This window comes from Narcine bancroftii, chromosome 5, assembly GCF_036971445.1.
Source record: "Narcine bancroftii isolate sNarBan1 chromosome 5, sNarBan1.hap1, whole genome shotgun sequence".
Lineage (NCBI taxonomy): Eukaryota > Metazoa > Chordata > Chondrichthyes > Torpediniformes > Narcinidae > Narcine > Narcine bancroftii.
Genome location: NC_091473.1, coordinates 41,480,741 through 41,501,464, shown reverse-complemented (window position 1 = coordinate 41,501,464; position 20,724 = coordinate 41,480,741). Strand labels below are relative to the sequence as shown.

Here is a 20,724-nt window from a genome sequence, read left to right as displayed (position 1 = left end):
AACTGGTTGACCGTTTTGAGTTTTGTGAACCCGATGGAGATGTGGGGGGGCTGGTAGTCATGGTGGGGAGCTGGCTGATTGATGATTACACCATGAGTAATACACAAATTGAAAGATCAGGAGGAAAGTGTGTTTCCAGCTGTGTTGAAAACTCAAAATGGTTTTCATACAAATGGTGTACATATAGCGGCCCGCAGCCCAAGCCTTAGGCCGACACAGGAAATTGGCGTCGAACGTGGCAACCGGCAAAACATTTGTGCAGGTTGAAATGCCCGTTTCCATAGGCCATCAGCAGAGCGTTGAAACTAGCCAATCACTGCCAGTGGATTGCAGGGGGCCCAATTGGGGCCTGGGCATCTGAGGTAACCAATCGGCAGCCAGCCTGCTCAAGCCATGCCCCACTGGTGACACGCCTGAGCTGACTATGAAAGCCAGAGCTACCACTGAACAAACTCAGTGTCAAATACACTCTACTGATGTGTGTGTCTTTTTTCTCCAGTGGATTCAAGCTACAGCCTTAGGGCTATAACCGAGAGCTATAACCTAGTTGTAGCCATAGCGACCTCGCTACATACATATCATTTGGCAATGATAATATGAGAAGCAATGGAAGGTAAACCATCAAAGGCACAGAATGGAATCTTTTTCTTTTTTAATATTTTTATTAACATTGAAATTTCACATCCAAAAATACCGAGTACTTATTGATATATGTTAAAATTTTAAAAGATACATTACACTTAAATTGTATCATTTCACTCAATATACTCCACATTTTAATCAAACAGATTTAATTGTATTGATATTGTATTATTTTATTATAAAAAAGGGAAAATTAAAACCCAGTACCTAAAAAGAAGCTATTTGGCAAAAAAAAAAGACAGAATTCTTATCAGAGTGATAAAGTATCTCATTAGTCAACAGTTTTACCTTCATAACAAATTCAAAAAGGGTCCACACAGTGTTTGAAAATATAAATTCAAAACAGAAATTGAGCATCACATCTTCTGTTAGGTTAAATATGACATGACGTCACATAGCCATTGAACATAATTTGGCAGGGTAACGCCCCTCCATCTGAGCAACACTTCCAACCTAGTCATAAGAGAAATAAAGGCTAATACATGGATTCTCTTTTTAATTTGTGATTTTCATTTGCATTGTCACAAATTTTGTCTAGTGGAAAGTAAATCATGATACCAGACTAGCATCTCAAAATTGCATGCTCTAAGGTACAATCTACCATCATCTTCTGCATTTAATACTTAATTGTACCTACCAAGCTGCATCACCAACTACCAGAGTTTTAATGCATAACCTACAAAACTGTGCATTCATTTTACCTGATGAATGCAAAAAAAAACTCAATATCTTCATTAACAATCGTGCAGTGTTTAGTGGGAAAATAATGTATCAAACACTGGCACCTCCTGGACTACATCCTGGTGCGAGAAAGTGACAAACGAGATGTGCTCCACACCAGGGTCATGCCTAGCGCGGAATGCCACACTGACCACCGGCTGGTTCGCTGCAAGCTCAACCTTCACTTCAAACCAAAGCCCAGGAACAATAAAGCCCCCAGAAAGAGGTTCAATGTTGGAAACCTGCAGTCAGACGAAGCGAGAAGAAACTTCCAGGCAAACCTCAAAGCAAAGCTCGACGATGCAATCCGCCTCACGGACCCGTCCCCTGAAACCCTCTGGGATCAGTTGAAGACTACCATACTGCAATCCACTGAAGAGGTACTGGGCTTCTCCTCCAGGAAAAACAAGGACTGGTTTGACGAAAACAGCCAGGAAATCCAGGAGCTGCTGGCAAAGAAGCGAGCTGCCCACCAGGCTCACCTTACAAAGCCGTCCTGTCCAGAGAAGAAACAAGCCTTCCGTCGCGCATGCAGCCATCTTCAGCGCAAACTCCGGGAGATCCAAAATGAGTGGTGGACTAGCCTCGCCAAACGAACCCAGCTCAGCGCGGTCATTGGCGACTTCAGGGGTTTCTACGAGGCTCTAAAGGCTGTGTACGGCCCCTCACCCCAAGCCCAAAGCCCGCTGCGCAGCTCAGACGGCAAAGTCCTCCTCAGCGACAAGATCTCCATCCTCAACCGATGGTCAGAACACTTCCAATCTCTTTTCAGTGCCAACCGCTCAGTCCAAGATTCCGCCCTGCTCCAGCTCCCTCAACAGCCCCTAAGGCTAGAGCTGGATGAGGTTCCCACCCTGGATGAGACATATAAGGCAATCGAACAACTGAAAAGTGGCAAAGCAGCAGGTATGGATGGAATCCCCCCAGAAGTCTGGAAGGCTGGCGGCAAAACTCTGCATGCCAAACTGCATGAGTTTTTCAAGCTTTGTTGGGACCAAGGTAAACTGCCTCAGGATCTTCGTGATGCCACCATCATCACCCTGTACAAAAACAAAGGCGAGAAATCAGACTGCTCAAACTACAGGGGAATCACGTTGCTCTCCATTGCAGGCAAAATCTTCGCTAGGATTCTACTAAATAGAATAATACCTAGTGTCGCCGAGAATATTCTCCCAGAATCACAGTGCGGCTTTCGCGCAAACAGAGGAACTACTGACATGGTCTTTGCCCTCAGACAGCTCCAAGAAAAATGCAGAGAACAAAACAAAGGACTCTACATCACCTTTGTTGACCTCACCAAAGCCTTCGACACCGTGAGCAGGAAAGGGCTTTGGCAAATACTAGAGCGCATCGGATGTCCCCCAAAGTTCCTCAACATGATTATCCAACTGCACGAAAACCAACAAGGTCGGGTCAGATACAGCAATGAGCTCTCTGAACCCTTCTCCATTAACAATGGCGTGAAGCAAGGCTGTGTTCTGGCACCAACCCTCTTTTCAATCTTCTTCAGCATGATGCTGAACCAAGCCATGAAAGACCCCAACAATGAAGACGCTGTTTACATCCGGTACCGCACGGATGGCAATCTCTTCAATCTGAGGCGCCTGCAAGCTCACACCAAGACACAAGAGAAACTTGTGCGTGAACTACTCTTTGCAGACGATGCCGCTTTAGTTGCCCATTCAGAGCCAGCTCTTCAGCGCTTGACGTCCTGCTTTGCGGAAACTGCCAAAATGTTTGGCCTGGAAGTCAGCCTGAAGAAAACTGAGGTCCTCCATCAGCCAGCTCCCCACCATGATTACCAGCCCCCCCACATCTCCATCGGGCACACAAAACTCAAAACGGTCAACCAGTTTACCTATCTCGGCTGCACCATTTCATCAGATGCAAGGATCGACAATGAGATAGACAACAGACTCGCCAAGGCAAATAGCGCCTTTGGAAGACTACACAAAAGAGTCTGGAAAAACAATCAACTGAAAAACCTCACAAAGATAAGCGTATACAGAGCCGTTGTCATACCCACACTCCTGTTCGGCTCCGAATCATGGGTCCTCTACCGGCACCACCTACGGCTCCTAGAACGCTTCCACCAGCGTTGTCTCCGCTCCATCCTCAACATCCATTGGAGCGCTTACATCCCTAACGTCGAAGTACTCGAGATGGCAGAGGTCGACAGCATCGAGTCCACGCTGCTGAAGATCCAGCTGCGCTGGGTGGGTCACGTCTCCAGAATGGAGGACCATCGCCTTGCCAAGATCGTGTTATATGGCGAGCTCAACACTGGCCACCGTGACAGAGGTGCACCAAAGAAAAGGTACAAGGACTGCCTAAAGAAATCTCTTGGTGCCTGCCACATTGACCACCGCCAGTGGGCTGATATCGCCTCAAACCGTGCATCTTGGCGCCTCACAGTTTGGCGGGCAGCAACCTCCTTTGAAGAAGACCGCAGAGCCTACCTCACTGACAAAAGGCAAAGGAGGAAAAACCCAACACCCAACCCCAACCCACCAATTTTCCCCTGCAACCGCTGCAATCGTGTCTGCCTGTCCCGCATCGGACTTGTCAGCCACAAACGAGCCTGCAGCTGACGTGGACTTTTTACCCCCTCCATAAATCTTCGTCCGCGAAGCCAAGCCAAAGAAAGAATGTATCAATCAATTCAGTACTTGGGATATGGCCATGTGAAGGAGTTAGATAGACATGACTTGGATGAGTTCTCTGTGAAGAGTTTTTAAAAATATGGTTTAAAAGTTTAAAATTATGATTTTTTTTCCTGTGGATGAACAAAATTAACACTAAGCTAAGACAGCAAAAAAATAAAAAGAGACACCAACTCAGCCTGGAACGTCAGCTGAAAGTCTGAAAGGGAGTGGCACGGGGGCGTGGCAAGATGGCATAGAACAAAGACATGGGTTCTGTCTCTCCCTGGCAGGACTAATTAATGCCAAAGTTGTAAAGACTGTTTAAAAGTTAAAAAGTTTATTAGGTGCATTATTAAGTGTTTGGGCTGCAAGAAAGGAAGAAGTCAGAATCAAAAGAAGTTAGTTATTAAAGTTGTGGGGAAAAATGAAAAATCTGGGCAACCGAACAGAGGAAGCACCAGGATCGATTAAGCATGGAATCCAAGCCCCAGAGGACCGTCTTTGGATGAACTTGGAAGAAGGTCGACGTCTCCGAGGATTCAGCCCACCAAAGATGGCACTGATGTCAGTCAGGATGTTTGCGAGCGCAGCGCCGTTAGCGTGGCCAAGGGTGGTGAGCTCAGCAGGGCCGCGCAGGGGTACAGGTGGGACAATGCTCTAGGCAGTGTTCCAACGCGCGCCGACGTGCCAATGAGTGCATGCACCCAACGTCGCGTTTTCACGAGGTCCTAGATCGATTCCTTGCTGTGGGGGGACCTGCTCCACATTGGGCTGAAGAAGTCGGCCCGACATGGACTGGGGTTCAGACACAGCAGGACAGCAAGAGAGGATGTTTTAATACCTGAGGATGATGAGGAAGAGCAAATTGAATGTTTGGATGAAGAAGATCAGGCAGCTGAAGCAATGGAAGGTAAGCCCAGAACTACAAAAATGGCTTCTCCTTTTAAGTCTGTTGCTTCACCTACTTCAAATCCTTCACCTGGACCTGATGTGGTTACAATGTTTGAGGAGTTAACAAAGCAGAATGAAAACATTATGACTTATATAACCACTGGTTTTCATAACATTGATGTGAAAGGTAAAGTATCTGATGTGTGAGGAGAAATTGCTTCTATCAAAGAGGATCTTAATAAATGTTTGATTGCAGTGGATGAAGTAGAAGAAAGATGTAAGAATGTCGAAGATAGATAGGATCAAGTAGAAGAATCAGTATCTGGTTGGGATATGCAAAAGAGTATGTTTATGCAAAAAATTGACTTTTTGGAAAATCAAAGTCGAAGGAATAATGTTAAGATCATTGGACTTCCAGAAGATGTTGAAGGTCAAGATCCTGCAAAATGTTTTTGTAAATGGATTCCAGAAATATTAGGGGTGGAAGCATTTCCGGATGGATTGAAACTGGACAGGGCTCATCGAGCGTTAAGAAGAAAATCTTTCCCAGGACAACCTCTGAGAGCAGCTTTCCTTAGATCTTTAGGATATCAGGATCGGGAGACGATTTTGCGTCTGGAAGTGGCGATGGCGGCAATCTCAGGCCTGCAGGCGTTCATGGTGTCCAGGTGCACCAAATGGAAGCTGTGAGCGTTGAGCAGCCTCTTGCCTTTCATGTCAACCAACAGTCCATTTACCCTCAGGAAGTCGGGCCCTAAAAACACAGTACCACTCAGGCTAACACAAACATCCAACAGAATTTCTCTTTCCCGATCTGGATCTGCGCCCTGCGGGTACCAAAGGTCTTGATAGTGGAACCGTTGGCTGCCCGCAGGGTGGGAATGCGAGAACAGGTGCATGTCTCGAGGACAGTGGAGAGCAGGACACTCAACTCCGCTCCTGTATCCACCAGGAAACGTTGGCCAGTGGACTTGTCGGTAACGTGAAGGAGGCTGTCAACATGGCCAGCCGTCGCAGCTATCAATGGTGACTGGCTGGGTCGCTTCCCCTGGTAGTCACACTTACGAGCTTGCACTCCCCAGCGCTGATGGAAAAAGCACCGGGTGGAATGGTGCTCCTCCGGCTTATGCTTGGGGGAGTGTTGCGGCCGGCTGGCTCTTGGTCGCACCACCTGACTGAGGGCTGCTTCATTCTCCCTCTTGATGCACCAGAGGGTGTCCACTCGGGCTGTGACTCAGCGTGGATCTGTGAAGTCCTCATCCGCCAGGAGTAGTTGGATGTCCCCAGGCATCTGCTCGAGGAAGATCTGACGGAATAGGAAACAAAGTTTGTGATCCTCCGCCAGTGCCAGCATCTCGTCCATGAGGGCCAATGGTGTGCGGTCCCCAAGCCCATCGAGGTGCAGGAGCCTGGAGGCACGCTGCTGAGGGGAGAGCCCGAAAGTGCCATGGAGCAGGTTCTTGAGGGCAGGATATTTACCCTCGGCCGTTGGGTTGTGTATTAGATCGTCCACCCTGGCTGTCGTTTCTTTGTCCAGTACGCTCATGACGTGGTAGAACATCGTGGCATCTGCTGAAATGTTCCTCCGTTGAAACTGCGCCTCTGCCTTCCCGAACCACGTACACGAGTGATGGATCCAGAAGGGGGGCAGTTTGATGGCAACAGCGTTGATCTCTGCCAGATCCATGTTCTTGAGACCAGAGAGGCATCTGGGCTTAACGGGGTCACCAATGTAGTGCTGGACCCAGCCAAGGAAAGACTCAGCCACCACATTGAAAGTTGTTAATGTCTGTTTTATTCAAATTCAGCGCACGCCCTTTTAATGCACTTTGTGCATTGTGACATCATATTCGCTGCCCCAGGTGAGCACTGGACAGGAGACGAGGCAGGGAGAAACTCTGATAGCGTCATCTTCCCATGGCTGCCCCGCCATGTGGCGTTACACGGTTCGGCATGAGAGAATGTGTCACCACAATGACTCAATTTTTTTATAAATGGAATCCTTTATTGTTACAAAAATATTACTTACCAGTATTAAGGCATATATTGGATATTTGGTATAAGCGAGATCAACTTATAGGTTCTAAAGGGAAAATTTCAATTAAATCACCGTGTATCAGAACAAATTAATTCCATTTTCTTTAAATAATCCTTATTTGAAAAATTGGGAATTGAAAGGAATTAGTATTATACAAGATTGTTTTGAGGCGGGTAAATTTTCTACATTTAATAGATTACAAGAGTAATTTGGTATTTCTTCAAACTCTTTTTTGGCTCATCGTCAAGTCCGAGGTTTTCTGCAAATACAATTTGGTAAGGATTTAATTTTACCAAGTCAATCTAAGTTTGAGATTTTAATGGTTGATAAGGAAACAAAAGGGTTTATATCGGATATGTATAGGTTGTTGCAAGAAAAGATGGACAAAGTTGGGGTATATAGGACAAAAGAGAAATGGGAGAAAGATTTAGATATTGAATTGTGTATTGATAGTGTTACAAAATTAATTAATGTAAGATATCGTATGGTTAATTATAATTTTATCCATCAATTATATTTGACTCCTGGGAAGTTGAAAAAATATGGGTTTAGTTTAACAGATTTGTGTTTTACATGTGGAGAAAAAACAGGTACTTGTATGCATTCTGTATGGATATGTAAGAAAGTTAAATTTTTGGGGGGAAAGGTTATAAAATTTTTTGAGAGATTTATTTAAAATTGATTTCCAAAGATGTGTTTATTGGGTTACAAGAATGCTGTTATTCTGGGATTGGCTGACAAGTCACAATTGGTGTTTTTGTGGTTAGGGTTAGTGGTTGCAAGAAAATGTATAGTGATAACTTGGAAAAATGATGTAGAATTGAATATAGAAAGATGGCATAATGAATTGCAATTGTGTTTATATCTGGAAAAATAACTTGTAATTTGCAAAATAACTATTCCATTTTTGTTAATATGTGGAGTTTATATTTGGAATGTATGGCTATTGATCCTTAAGTAAATGATATGTAAAGAGTTGGCACGTTGATTAATTAATTTTAAATGTTTAAATTTTTTGTAAGGCTCCAAAGGGTGGGGGAAGAGAGCTGAGATAGTGTAGCTTAGCAGAGGGAGGGAGGGGGTGGGGGGATACTATATTCTATATTGTGTTTTCTTGTTTTTTTTTATTATATTTGTATCTTTGTATATTTTGTAATGTTCTATAAAATTCTTTTTTTTAAATTTCAAAAGAAAAGGGAGTGGCACAAGTGTGGTCTTAGGACCAACTGAGACTGGCAGTGTTTTTTTTTTGGGTGGGGGGGGAACCTGAATATAATCCTGGATAAGATGAAGAATTTATGCAATAATTTCATGGGTGTTGAAACCACAACGAGAGAAATGTCAGAGAAGATTATTGAATTTAAAGAGAAAATTGGTGATCTAATGGAATGAATGGCCAAGGAGAAGTTAACTTTGTTAAAAGGCAAGAAAAGCTAAAAGCTTTGGAAAAAGGTGCAAAGAAGTGAGATTTGGATAAGCAAGCTGTGCTGGACAAGATTGACCACATGGAGAATTTCAGCAGATGCAATAATATTTGGATTATTGGTTTGAAGGAAGGGTCCGAAGGGAGAGACCTGATGATCTTCTTTGAACATTGGATCCAACGAGTGTTGGGAGAAAATAAATTCAACAGAAAACTACAAATAGAAAGGGCTCGTCGGACCTTCAAACCCAGAAAATCTGACGAACAGCGACCATGGCCGGTCCTGGTAAGTCTTTTGAGTTATTGGTAATGGGAAGTGGTTTGGGGAGCAGCATTTGATTATCCCAAACAATACAATGGCCCACCTGAGGTCGACAGCGGAAAGGTGTTCTTCTTTCAAGGCTTTAGCCCAACTTCGATTAAGCAAAGGAAGCAGGTTGATGATGTAAAAAGGCAATTGCGCTCAAAGAACATAAAATACTCGATGATATATCCAAAATAATGGATGGCAATCAACATTTTATCAAGACCAAGGAAGAAGTGGAAGAATTTCTATAAAGATTATGAAAAGATTAAAGATATTAAGAAGATTAAGAAGAATGTTTACAATGAGACCAAGTAAAAAGTGTTTTTTTTTTAAACTGTCTTATATTTATTGTTAAATGCTATTGAAATTCGCACAGAGAGCTCAGGAAAGAACAAAAACTTGCCTGGCTGACCATGGGTCTGACACCTTGCTGAAACCAAAGGTGAGTTGTTTGTGGTGTGTGTAAATTTGAACTTCCTGCCCTCCAGGAAGTAATGGAAATGCCTAATTGCCAGGAAAAACGTTAACAGCTCCCTATCAAAGGCACTGTACTTGAGCTCTGGTAGCCTGAGATGTTTACTGAAAAAGGTCAGCAGTTGCTCAAGTACACCCCCAACTGCTGTGCTTGAGACATCTACCTTGATGGCAGTTGGGGCATCTGTCCTCAGGTGCACAAGGAGGGTGGCCTTGGCTAGGGCATTGTTGGTTGCTTGGAAAACCTTGGTCACCTCCTGTATCCATTAAATGCCTTTACTGGGCCCAGCCATGGAAGTAAGGGACTAATGATGCAGGACGCTGCAGGTATAAAGTGATGATAAAAATTGACCATACCTGCAAACTCTTGCAGACTCTTCACAGTTGCTGGTCTGGGGAAGGAACAAATGTCATCCACTTTGGCGGGCAATGGCCTGGCCCCATGTTGGTCAATGTTATGGTTCAGGAAATCAATTGTCTCTTGGCCAAACTGGCACTTGGCCAGATTGATGGTTAAACTGAACGCAGTTAGCTGGGAGAACAATAGTCTTTAGTGAGCGGTGTGTTCAGTACAGGTGTGGCTGGCTATTAAAATGTCATTGAGGTAGACAAAGGTAAATTGCAGATCCTGGCCCACTGCACCCATCAACCTCTGGAAAGTCTGAACTGCATTTTTCAGCCCGAATGGCATGTGGAGGAATTCAAACAATCCAAAGGGGGTTATGATGGCAGTTTTGGGATTGTCCTCGGGATGGACTGGGATCTGATGATAACCCCTAATGAGGTCCACCATAGAGAATATCCATTCCCCTTGCAGGTTAGTTGTGAAGTCCTGGATGTGGGGCACGGAATACCTGTCAGGTGTGCTGGCCTCATTAAGGCAGCGGTAGTCTCCACATGGCCTCCAACCTCCTGCTGCCTTAGGTACCATATGGTGGGGGAGGCCCATGGGCTATCAGGGTGCTTCACAATGCCAAGTTCCTCCGTCTTTCAAAACTCTTCTTTAGCCATGTTGAGTTTCTCGAGGGGAAAATGTCACACCCTGGCATGGAGGGGAGGGCCCTCCATAATAATTTGGTGTCTCACCCCATGTTTAGGTTTTTCCAAGTAGAAATGGGGCATAGTGACGGAGGGGAGTTTCACTAAGACTTGAGCAAATTCATTGTCTCACCGAGTGCAGGTGGGGGTTAGTAAGTTCAGTGACCTTAAGTGAGAGTGTCTGAAATGAGCAGGTGTGTACCACCCAACGCCCCTTAATATCCACCAGTAGCAAATCGGCTCTTAGGAAATCGGCACCCAGTAACGGTTGATGTACGGTTGCCACCATAAACTTGCAAATGAATTGTTTGTCCACAAAGCAGAGGGGAATTGTACGGGTGCCGAATGTTGGAGCAGTTTGCTGCTCGAAGCTCTCAGTCCACCTTGCCGCTGCGAGCCTCTAGGCTGGACAGGGGGAGGACACTGTACTGTGCCCTGGTGTCCACCAAGAAATATCAACCCAACAGGGAGTCTTGGATGTGGAAGAGGCTATACAGTTGGCTGGTCATTGCAGCCATCAATGACGCCCAGCCTTGGCGTTTCTCTGGAACACGCAGGGAGTACAGCATCAATGGGCCTCGGAACCCCAATGTTGATGATAGAAATAGTACTGCTCACCTGTTTGAGCAAAGCACAGGTGTCCCTTTTCGCCGCCCATAGAATGTCTTCTTGGGCAGCCACCTTCCTGGGGTTGTTGAAGTCTTCTATTGCATGAGCAGCTGGATCTCTTCAGGCAGCCGCTCCAGGAAGATCTGCTGGAACAGCAGGCAAGAGGTGTAGCCATCATTGAAAGTGAGCATGTCGCTGATGAGGGTGGAAGGGGCCTTGTCCGCTAAACCATCAATGTGCAGCAGTTGGGCCATGTGCTCATGCTTCAAGAGCCCAAAAGTGCGGATCAATAGCTCCTTGATGGCCACATATTTCCCTTGCTCCGTGGGCTGCCGGAGGAAGTCGATGATGTGGGCTGTGGTGTCTTGATCGAGGGCGCTGTGTCGTCGGCGGAGGTCCTGCAGATGGCAAAATACACCTCAGCCTGCTGGAACTACACCCATGGTTGCAACATCCAGAAGTCTGGCAGCTTCAACGATACAGCATTGATTGTAGGTTGGTCCTCCATCGTCGGATCCAAAGCGCCGTTTGAACCAATCAGGGTCACCACTGTAGCTGGGTCACAATGGTTATAGCTCGAGGTATAATGGGGTTATAGCTCAAAGTTGAGGAAAGAAGACTCACACGAAGGGAGTGTAATCGACATTGACTTTATTATGCTGCAGTTCTGCCTTTTATAGGCAGCTAGCTGCATCACTTCTGGGGCACAGCTTGAACAGGGCTGGCTGCCGATTGGGTGTCCCAGATGCACAGGGCCGGATTGGATCCCCTGCAATCAACTGACAGTGATTGGTCGATTCAACCATTATTCCTGAGGCCAATGAGAGCAGGTGTCTCATCCTACATGCTGTTTGCTCGATCACCGTGTTCGACGGCCATTTCTTGCATCGGCCCACAGATACATTGCAGATGGGACTCATGTTTTTTGATCAACTAAAACAGAAATATGGAATAGCTTATGTTTTCTGAAGCTAAGATCAATCTTTATAGAAAGATAGAGCCAACATTGGTCCCACCTGAAATTAGTGAAATGGAACGAATGATCTGGCTGGGGAATACACCCAAATTTATAACATAAATGTACTATGCTACCAGAGTGAAAGTGCAAAACCAGGTTTACAGAGGTCGAGAGAGGGAGATGGGATTCGGACTTTGGTGTTATAATATCAGAAAGATGTTGGTCTGATTGGTGTCTGGATAGTATGGCATCAATTATAAATGCAAGATATGTATTGGTTCAGTATAACTTCCTACACCAATTATATCTTACGCCACAGAAGCTGCATAGGTCAAAATCTGAAATATCTTTTGGGTAATTCTATGGAAATAGTAATTTTGTTAACTAAATTCCAAATTTCCTTTGTCAAAGTAGTTTTAGCAGTGGCTAAGAAGTGTATTGCAATTACTTGGAAGTCCAACTCTCCCTTACTCATTAGCATGACGGACTGCAGAGTTGTATACCTATGGAGGAAATTACATACAATCTAAAAAACAAGTATGACACATTTCTCAAGGTATGGGAGCCATATTTGGACCGTATAGGGGCCCAATTATAATAATGATAATAACAGATGCTGTTATAATATAAACAAATGTGACTTCTCCGCATAGATTTTTTTTATGGATAGTATAAATGTGAGCCCTGAGGGTATGTGGATTTATATTTTTGTAGGAAGGAGGGAAAAGTTTTCTTTGTTTTCTGTATGAAAAAGTTTAACATATTATGAAATTGAAGATTTTACTATGTATTTTTCTAAAAATGAAAAATAAAATATTTAACAAAATATTCAATTCAGTACTTAAGAATACTGTAAAATATCAAAATAGAAACATTTGCATTACAATCTCATAAAAGAACTGAGGCTTTTCATTGATGTAAAGATTCATCAAAGATCTCTTAAACATTTTCAAAATTAAAATTGAGCTCAACAAACCCATAATATGATTAAAATTTTCTACATTAAGGATCTTCAGGAAGCCTGTGTATGAAGAGCAAGCAACAATGTTTTATGGCCATTCCACGTGAGGTAAAGATTCACAAACACCTCCTCTAACCTCATCTACTGCATTCAATACTGGTATAGCCTCTTCTATATTAATGAGAACAAATACAGACTTGGGGACTGCTTGTAGAGCATCTACGCTCTGTCTGCAATGGCTCTCCTGAGCTCCCAGTTGCATGCCTTTTCAGCTCCTTTTCCCTTTCCCTCTCTGATCTCTCTGTCCTGGACCTTCTCCACTGTCAGAGTGAGGCCCAACGGAAACTAGATAAATATACTATGATATCCCATCTGCAGAGTATACAGCCTGATGGTATGAAAATAGAATTTTCTAATTTAAGGTAATGTGGCCCTTTTCTCTTTATCTGTACCCCTTCTGCTCTTCCCATTCTCCAATTTTCTTGTCCCCCTTCACAACCACAAGCCCCCACCTATTTTCATCCCCCCTCTTCTTTGGTTCCATCCTCCCTATTCCCAGTTCCCCAACGGATTCTTCTACTCTCTCCACTCCAACCACCCCCAAGGTATGAGCAGTTTAATATTTTTCATCTATTAACATAATATTTTTCATGTCAAAATTACACTTTAAAAGTTGTTGATATTAGTTATGGAACAGCACAAGGAATTGAGAAGTTTAATAAAAATGTTTAGAGCAGTGCTAACTTTGTTATTGTAGAGTCGATGATAATCCATCACAGTTTTTTATGTAAAACCATTCCTGTTGCTAAAAACAGATGACTACTGTTGATATAGTAAGAAATTCAATTTTGGAAGTTTGGAACTAAAACTGTCTGCTGTACTTATATAGTACAACTGGTGAAAACGACAAAAATTCTTGAATAACTTCACCTTTGGCAAACAGTCACAGTAAAATTTAGAAGTGCAATTTTGGTTTGTAAAATAATGTATATACAGGTATATTAATCTTTTTGTGACTTAAAAGAACATGTTTAATGATGATGTATTCTAAGCTTGGTTATTTTATAGCTTTGAGCTGTAATGATTCTTTAATACTCATTAAGGGAAAGCAAATGTCTTATTCAGTATGTTACTGAATGACACCAGGATTAGATCAATATATTCTTCATTTTCACAATACTTTTAAAGGATTGGGTGTCGTTTTCTCGAACTCTTCAACTTTCAGACACTGTTTTCCAATAGTAATTCCATGTTTTTGATAACATTAAAAAGTAAACACTATATCAAAATGTTCCTGTCCTTCTGCAACATAAGAGAACATACTTAAAAATAATTTTAACTTTCCCGAACAGAGACCTGCATCAGCTCTCTCTGTTGCCTCATTGACCCAACATTTTTTTGTACAAGCAATCTAATTCAAATCTGTGCCTCCCCAATGAAAAGCGTCATAATCGAAGATCACACCTGTAAATTAGCATTTTCCAAACTCCTCTCAAATACATTATTACTATTTAGATTTTTAAATATTTCTTAGGCTTTAAAATTAAAACAAATGTTTTTTTTATTTTAAATGTTAGCTTGATTTAAAAAAATTGAAAGATTCTGTTTTTTTTTAAATAGATGATTTGTTTTCTTAAATGCATAGCTCTTTACTGGCATCTTTATCAGATACCATGTTGTTAGTGTCATTTGTCAACAACAGTACATTTACATAAACATGGAGATAACTCTGATAGCATCATTTTCCTTTCACATTTCCTGATGTACAATATTGGCAGTAGCTATTGTAAGTCAAGTCAAGCTATTAGACTCTCCTTTAACAAAAGACCAATTTATACAAATAAATGCTGCCTCAGTCTAAAATCTCTGATTTTGAAATGAACTGATTTATCAGTGTCACTCATTATCCACTCTCCACAGTTTTTGAATTTCGTGTGACACAAGCAAATGTTGTTAGGACATCTTTCTTGGCAAATTTCATTCGATTCCTACATATAGCATCTTGTTTATATATGATTTGCCTTTTTAATTATTAACAAATGCTTTCACGCTGTCCATGTTGCATCTTGGTTTCTTCTTCTGAATACACACATAGTTCTCTTGAGCCCAACATCCTTGCAAGCTACTGCATTATCTACAACCATGCTTTTCTCCCCATTCCTTGAATAAGATCCTCACAAATCAGTGTCAATTAACCCTGAGGCTCTTGAATCCCTCAAATATCGTTACCATCTTTACCACAGTACCAGAACAGCATTTATAACATGCATGGCATTTTTGCCACAAATGACCACGGTAATCTATGCAACTTAATTGTCCTCCAATGCTGATTGTTAGGTTTATTGGCCAACAGATTGCTACCATTGTGCAGAGGAAGAGGTTAATGGATATGTTGGAAGAATAAAAATTGGAATAATGTAAGCTGAATGTAAATGGGTAGTCGATGGTCAGTACAGACTCAGTGGCCCGTTGGTCAGTACAGACTCTGTGGCCCAAAGGCTGTGTTTCCATGTTTATCTCTCTAGGATTTTCGTTTGGTACCACTCATTTGCAGCATCTTCATTAAAGACATTGTACAGGTGCAAATTGTTTTAGATTAACTTCATTCATGAAAAAGTAAATTCTTAATGTATCAGGAATTTCTAAATTATAAAAATCTTGTAGATAGCAAGTCAAGTTCTAGTATGATATTAAAAAGGCAGAAGGGTGTTGCATATTATGGTCTTGTGCATTTCCACTGACAATTGGATACCTTATTTGAACAGCAATTCTTCTTGAAATAAATATTAAAAATTTCTCAAACTACTCCAATATCTATTAACAAGTGACTATTTAGTACAATTCTAAGCAATGATTCATGAGCCTAATTGTTTAGTTTGTTTCTGATTTATTTAGAGTAGTGATGCTCAATTAAAGTTAAAGATGTTTACTGAATGATTAGTTTCAAATTGTGATAGGCAGCAAAGTAAACAACACCTCCCACATCCAAAAATAAACTGTTTGAGGAACTTAAGTGTGTCAGGAAGCATCCATGGAGGGAAATTGACATTCACTATTTATGGTCGAAACCCTGCATGAATTAAAGAGAGTGAGAGGGACTGTGGAGGAGTGAAAGATGGCAGGCGGAGCCACTTGGTGGAATTAGCAGCCAAGGTGGTCACTTTGCCAGGAATGTGACTGTAATGGTGATCTGGAACTCCAGCTTATAGCCATTTTAATTCCCCTCCATATTCCCACACCATTATGCCTCTCTTCAGCCTTCCCCATTGACAAAATAAGGCCAATTGCAAAATTGAAGAATGGCATCTCATATTCTGCCTGGGGAGTATGCATGAATATTGAACTTACCGATTTCAAGCAACTCAGCTCCCACTCAGTTTCCTTTCTGTTTTCATCTCATCCACGAAGATCTCATTCATACACACATTCCAAATCTTTTTCCTCAGCCTCCTGATATCCAATTTCTTTCCCTCCCCACATGCTCATCACCCACTATCCCGATGCCTCATCTCCCCCATTGTTCCCATCTGCCCACTGTCCCTCCCTTGTATGTTTCCACTGAACTCTATTGTTACGGCTGTCTCCATGTTCTCCCCATTTGGTCTCTTTCTACTATTTTCTCTGCTTCCTCTGATCACTCTCCTCCATGTCTTCTAACTCCATTTCTCCCACTCCTTAACCTGGAGTTACCATCAGTCATCCCTCACACCTCTTTGGTTCACATTTCACCTACTGACCCCTCCACCTCTCTTTAATATTGCTGACCTTTCCTCTCCTTTATTAACCCTGAAGCAGAATTTAAACTCAAATAATTGATGCTACTTGACCTGTTGAATTCCTCCAGAAGATTTTTTTTCTCTGAATTCCAGCATCTGTGACCTCTTGTCTGTCCAATAAATCTTATAATTTAATGCATATCCAAAATGAATATTGTTGCCGATTATGGTTTATGATTAAAATATAAACCAAGTTATAGATTTGCTAAAATGTTGCTTGTTAATATCTAAGAAAGGATAATATATCTTAGCCAGGGTATAAACAAACTTTAAAATTTTGTTGCAAAGTATACTAATCAGAATGATTTTCACACCTGAAATGTTATTTTTTGACCTTTTGTGGTGTTAAGACCACAGCTGAATATAATTGTATGCAGCTGAAGGCAGTTTGTGGAATTCTCCGAGTATTTATGTAATTGTTTTCAAGGTGAAGTGTTCGAATATTTGAGTCATTTTCCTGATTTTCAAGGCAAATGGATTCCAGTTGAATGTTCCTGTAAAAAGACCAAATTGTGGAAATCATTAAAAAACATTTAACTTGGTAAGCATTTTGTAAATGGATTATTACTATGGTTTTATCAGAATTTAATTTTGGACTCGGTTGCACTATATGTAAAGAGAAACACTTGGTTTACATGAAAGGTTTGTTTCTATAAGATTTAGTTGGAAAATTTCATAGATTCAAATACCTAGGAATTTTGAGTCTCACATTAGACAACTAACTGTATGTCAAAATTCCTTCAAATATACCAGTATGATTTGTTGTTATCTTTAGAATGATTTTAGGTTACCAAAAACATCAACTACAAAGAAAGTTCTAGTATTGTATTGTCATATATGTAACAACAAGTTGCCCCAATGTTCTTTATGACCAATGAAACTCTTTCAACTCTTGTTCCTAAAAACAACCAGACAGTAAAGAGCAGATCATCTGTTTTCAGATGTTGTTTAAAGGATCACTATTATCCAGGATAATAGTCTTGCCTGCATTTCACTGAGTGAGTAGATAGGACTCAAATTAATAGTGTATCTAAAATATGGCGTAGATTCCTTTAAATTTGGCCGAGATTTTGTACTCAGACACTTGGTGTGGATCTTGAACCTGAAGCCTTCTGATTTTACTTAAGAAGAGGTAAGATTTTACCAGTTCTCACAGGTTGGTTTGATTGTTAATCCGTCCACCTCTCAGTCAGAAAGCTCTTTGGACATGTGAGCAGTATAGATAACCGAGCCTGACAATCCAGTATTGGACAGAGGAGTAATACATTCTCAGAAGTGTCATCTTTCACACTAAACACTGCACTGTTTTGAAGGAAAGCAGGGGTTCTCCAGTGTCTTGATCAATATTAAGCCCACAACCAACATAACTAGATCAGGTAATTTTGTATCATCATTCCTGTTTGTGGGATTTTGTTGTGTTCAAGTTGGCAATACAACAGCAATGAAGCTTTTCATCCTAAAATCTATTATTCACACGTAGAGTCACATCTGGCATTCATCCTATTATGGTTCTTGTGAAACAGCGAAGAAATGCCAACTGTTTTATTCAAGATAAGCTCCTTCAATAGATAATGAATTGAACAGTCTACTTTTGTAACTTTTGAATGAAGACAGTGACCTGCACCCCTTTAATAAATACCAGTGTCTTTGGAGCCCACATGAAACAGGTCATTTAGCATGTCATCTAAAGTACTGTGTCCATAACTCTGCACCTTCATTATTTTAATTGTGATATTCGCCTAGATTATTGATAATTTAATGAAGTGTTCAAATCAGCAATCTGATTTGGACATGTGTGTCTCCGCTCATACAAAAGCATCAGACTTTTTTTTAACTCAATGTGGTGTATTCAATCTGTTTCTATTACCTGATTAAGTTGTCATTCAGTCTCAAGAAGTGAAGAGCTTTCATTTCAGCAATTCCAGCAGGAACTCTTTTCAACATATTATGATCCAAAAACAGTTCCCTCATAGAATCATAAGTTCCAAAGAAAGAAACTAAGTCAACTCCGCCACTGGTTAGTTTGTTGAAAGAGAGGTACAGAATTTCCAAACCTGGTTCCATGTGAGCAAACACAAAGCCTGGAATTCGCTCAATCTGGTTATGAACAAGTATAAGATACAGCAAACCTTTAGGTAAGAATGATGGAACATGAACAATCTTGTTGTATGAGAGGTCCAAGGATTCTAGATTCCTAAATGATGAATGATAATATTGATTAATATTAAAATTACATTTTTTATGTATTTAGAGTCAATTTTTTAACTCTACAATCCTCAACAAATTATGCAAAACATTATACATATCAAAAGTTATACTAACTGGTACTAATTGTATGTTAATTGTCAATACATAATTATTGCCATCTTTTAAAAATCAAAAATAATTACATACATTTTCTGTCACTGTTTATCCAAGATATGGATATGGGGCAGCACGGTTAGCAGAGTGGTCACCACAACAATGTCTCAGTGCCAGCGACCCGGATTCGAATCCGGCGCTGTCTCTCAGGAGTTTGTACATTCTCCCCATGCCTGTGTGGGTTTTGTCCAGGTGTTCCATTTTCCACTGTTCAAAACTTACCAGGGGTTGTAGGTCAATTGGATGTAATTGGGTGGCATGGGCTTTCACTTGATGAATTTCCCTGAAGTATTTCAGTTTTTACCACATTTCAAAGACATTGTTTAGTGGGTTAATTGTCATTTTAATTTACCTCTAGTCAAGGTAAATGATAGGAGGGGAAATGAAGATGGAGTTAATGGGTATGTGAGAGGGAATAGGTGACAAGGTCGTAAAATGGGGAAATGGGATTGATAAAATTGATGCATCAAATATAGATTCAGCGTGAATTGGAAGGGCCAAATGGCATCCCTCGACGATGATAGAAAATATACAATTTGGAATGCTTTTGGGCATCAAAGAATTACAATCGCATTTGCACCAGTCAGATGGTCACTGGAATTTTGTTTTAATCGGTTGCTTTTTATTGCATTGTCCAGGAAATTCCACAATTGAACTTGTGATATACAAAGACTAGGCTATTTAATAGTTGTGGCATGCATTTCATATATTTAATTGGAATTAAATGGAGGCATGGGATCCATGGAACCTTGGCTATGGATTCAGAATTGGCTTGCCTGCAGAAAGCAGGGGTGATAGTAGATGGGATGTTTTCTGGAGGCATCTGTTCTGGAACCCTGCTCTTTATGATTTTTATAGATGATTTGGACAAAGAATTGGAGGTGTGCTTCAGTAGGTTTGCAGGTGATGTGAAGGATGGCGGTGTAGAGAGTGTCGAAGGTTGTTATAGGTTAAAACAGGATATAAACAGGGTGGAGAGTTGGACAGCGAAGTGGCAGATGGAATTCAATCTGAATAAGCCTGTACTTTGGAAGGTCAAACTTGAAGACGGCGTACGTGATTAATGGCAGGATTCTAAACAATGTGAAAGAACTGAGGGATCATAGGGTCCAGGTCCAGAGATCCCTCAAGGTTCTTGCACAAGTTGATAGGATCATTGAGAAGGTGAATGGTGTGCTGGCCTTCATTAATCAGGAGATTGAGTTAAAGAGTGTGGTGCAGCTTTATAAAACTCTAATGTGACCACACTTTGAGTATTGCATCGAAGTTCTGACTAACTCATTACAGGAAGGATGTAGATGCTTTACAGAGGGTGCAGAGGAAATTTACCAGGATGTAGCCTGCACTGAAGAACATTGCTTTCTGAGGCAAGGCTGACAGAGCTTGGCTTTTCTCTTTGGAACAATGATTGATGTGAGTTGACTTACTAGCAGTAAATAAGATTGTGAGGGGCTTAGTAAATATCAGAGGACATTTGTTTAAGGTGACTAGAGGAAAGTTTAGGGGAGATGTCAGCAGTAAGTATTTTGAGTCCTGGAATGCATTGCTTGGGGTGGTGGCGGATGCTGGTATAGTAGGAATATTTAAAAGACTTAAATAGGCACAGGGTTATGAGTGTGAGGTAAGGATTAAATTATTAGGGAGTAGCTTGACATAGGTCGGCACAACATCTTGGACTATGCTGCAATGTTCTGTGTTTTAACATACTCACTGAAGCTTTATCCAAGCCATTGGTGCTATTCTTGTTTCATCAAGTTTGTTATTCCTTAGGACAATTACATTCAAATTGGTTGTCTTATTCAAACTTAACTCTGATATCTCTTCAATTTCATTATGTTCAAGGTAGAGTTCCTGTATTTCAGAGAAACAGCACACTTCAAA

At 41.4% G+C, this 20,724-nt stretch overlaps 2 protein-coding genes across 11 annotated transcripts in view; one reads left to right on the top strand and one right to left on the bottom strand.

Annotated features, from left to right (window-relative positions):
- Nucleotides 1-20,724, top strand: part of cenpp (centromere protein P) — a 343,661-nt gene that overhangs the window by 264,567 nt on the left and 58,370 nt on the right. The gene's annotated exons all lie outside the window — the stretch shown is intronic.
- ecm2 (extracellular matrix protein 2, female organ and adipocyte specific) overlaps nt 11,434-20,724 on the bottom strand; it is a 33,788-nt gene continuing 24,497 nt past the window's right edge. Inside the window, exons 7-10 of the mRNA XM_069937244.1 lie at nt 20,555-20,694; nt 18,350-18,676; nt 16,797-16,976; nt 11,434-11,720 (exon numbers count right to left, since the gene is read on the bottom strand). Coding sequence (XP_069793345.1) covers nt 16,805-16,976; nt 18,350-18,676; nt 20,555-20,694 — 639 coding nt within the window. The 3' untranslated portion in view covers nt 11,434-11,720; nt 16,797-16,804. The remainder of the gene's footprint in view (nt 11,721-16,796; nt 16,977-18,349; nt 18,677-20,554; nt 20,695-20,724) is intronic.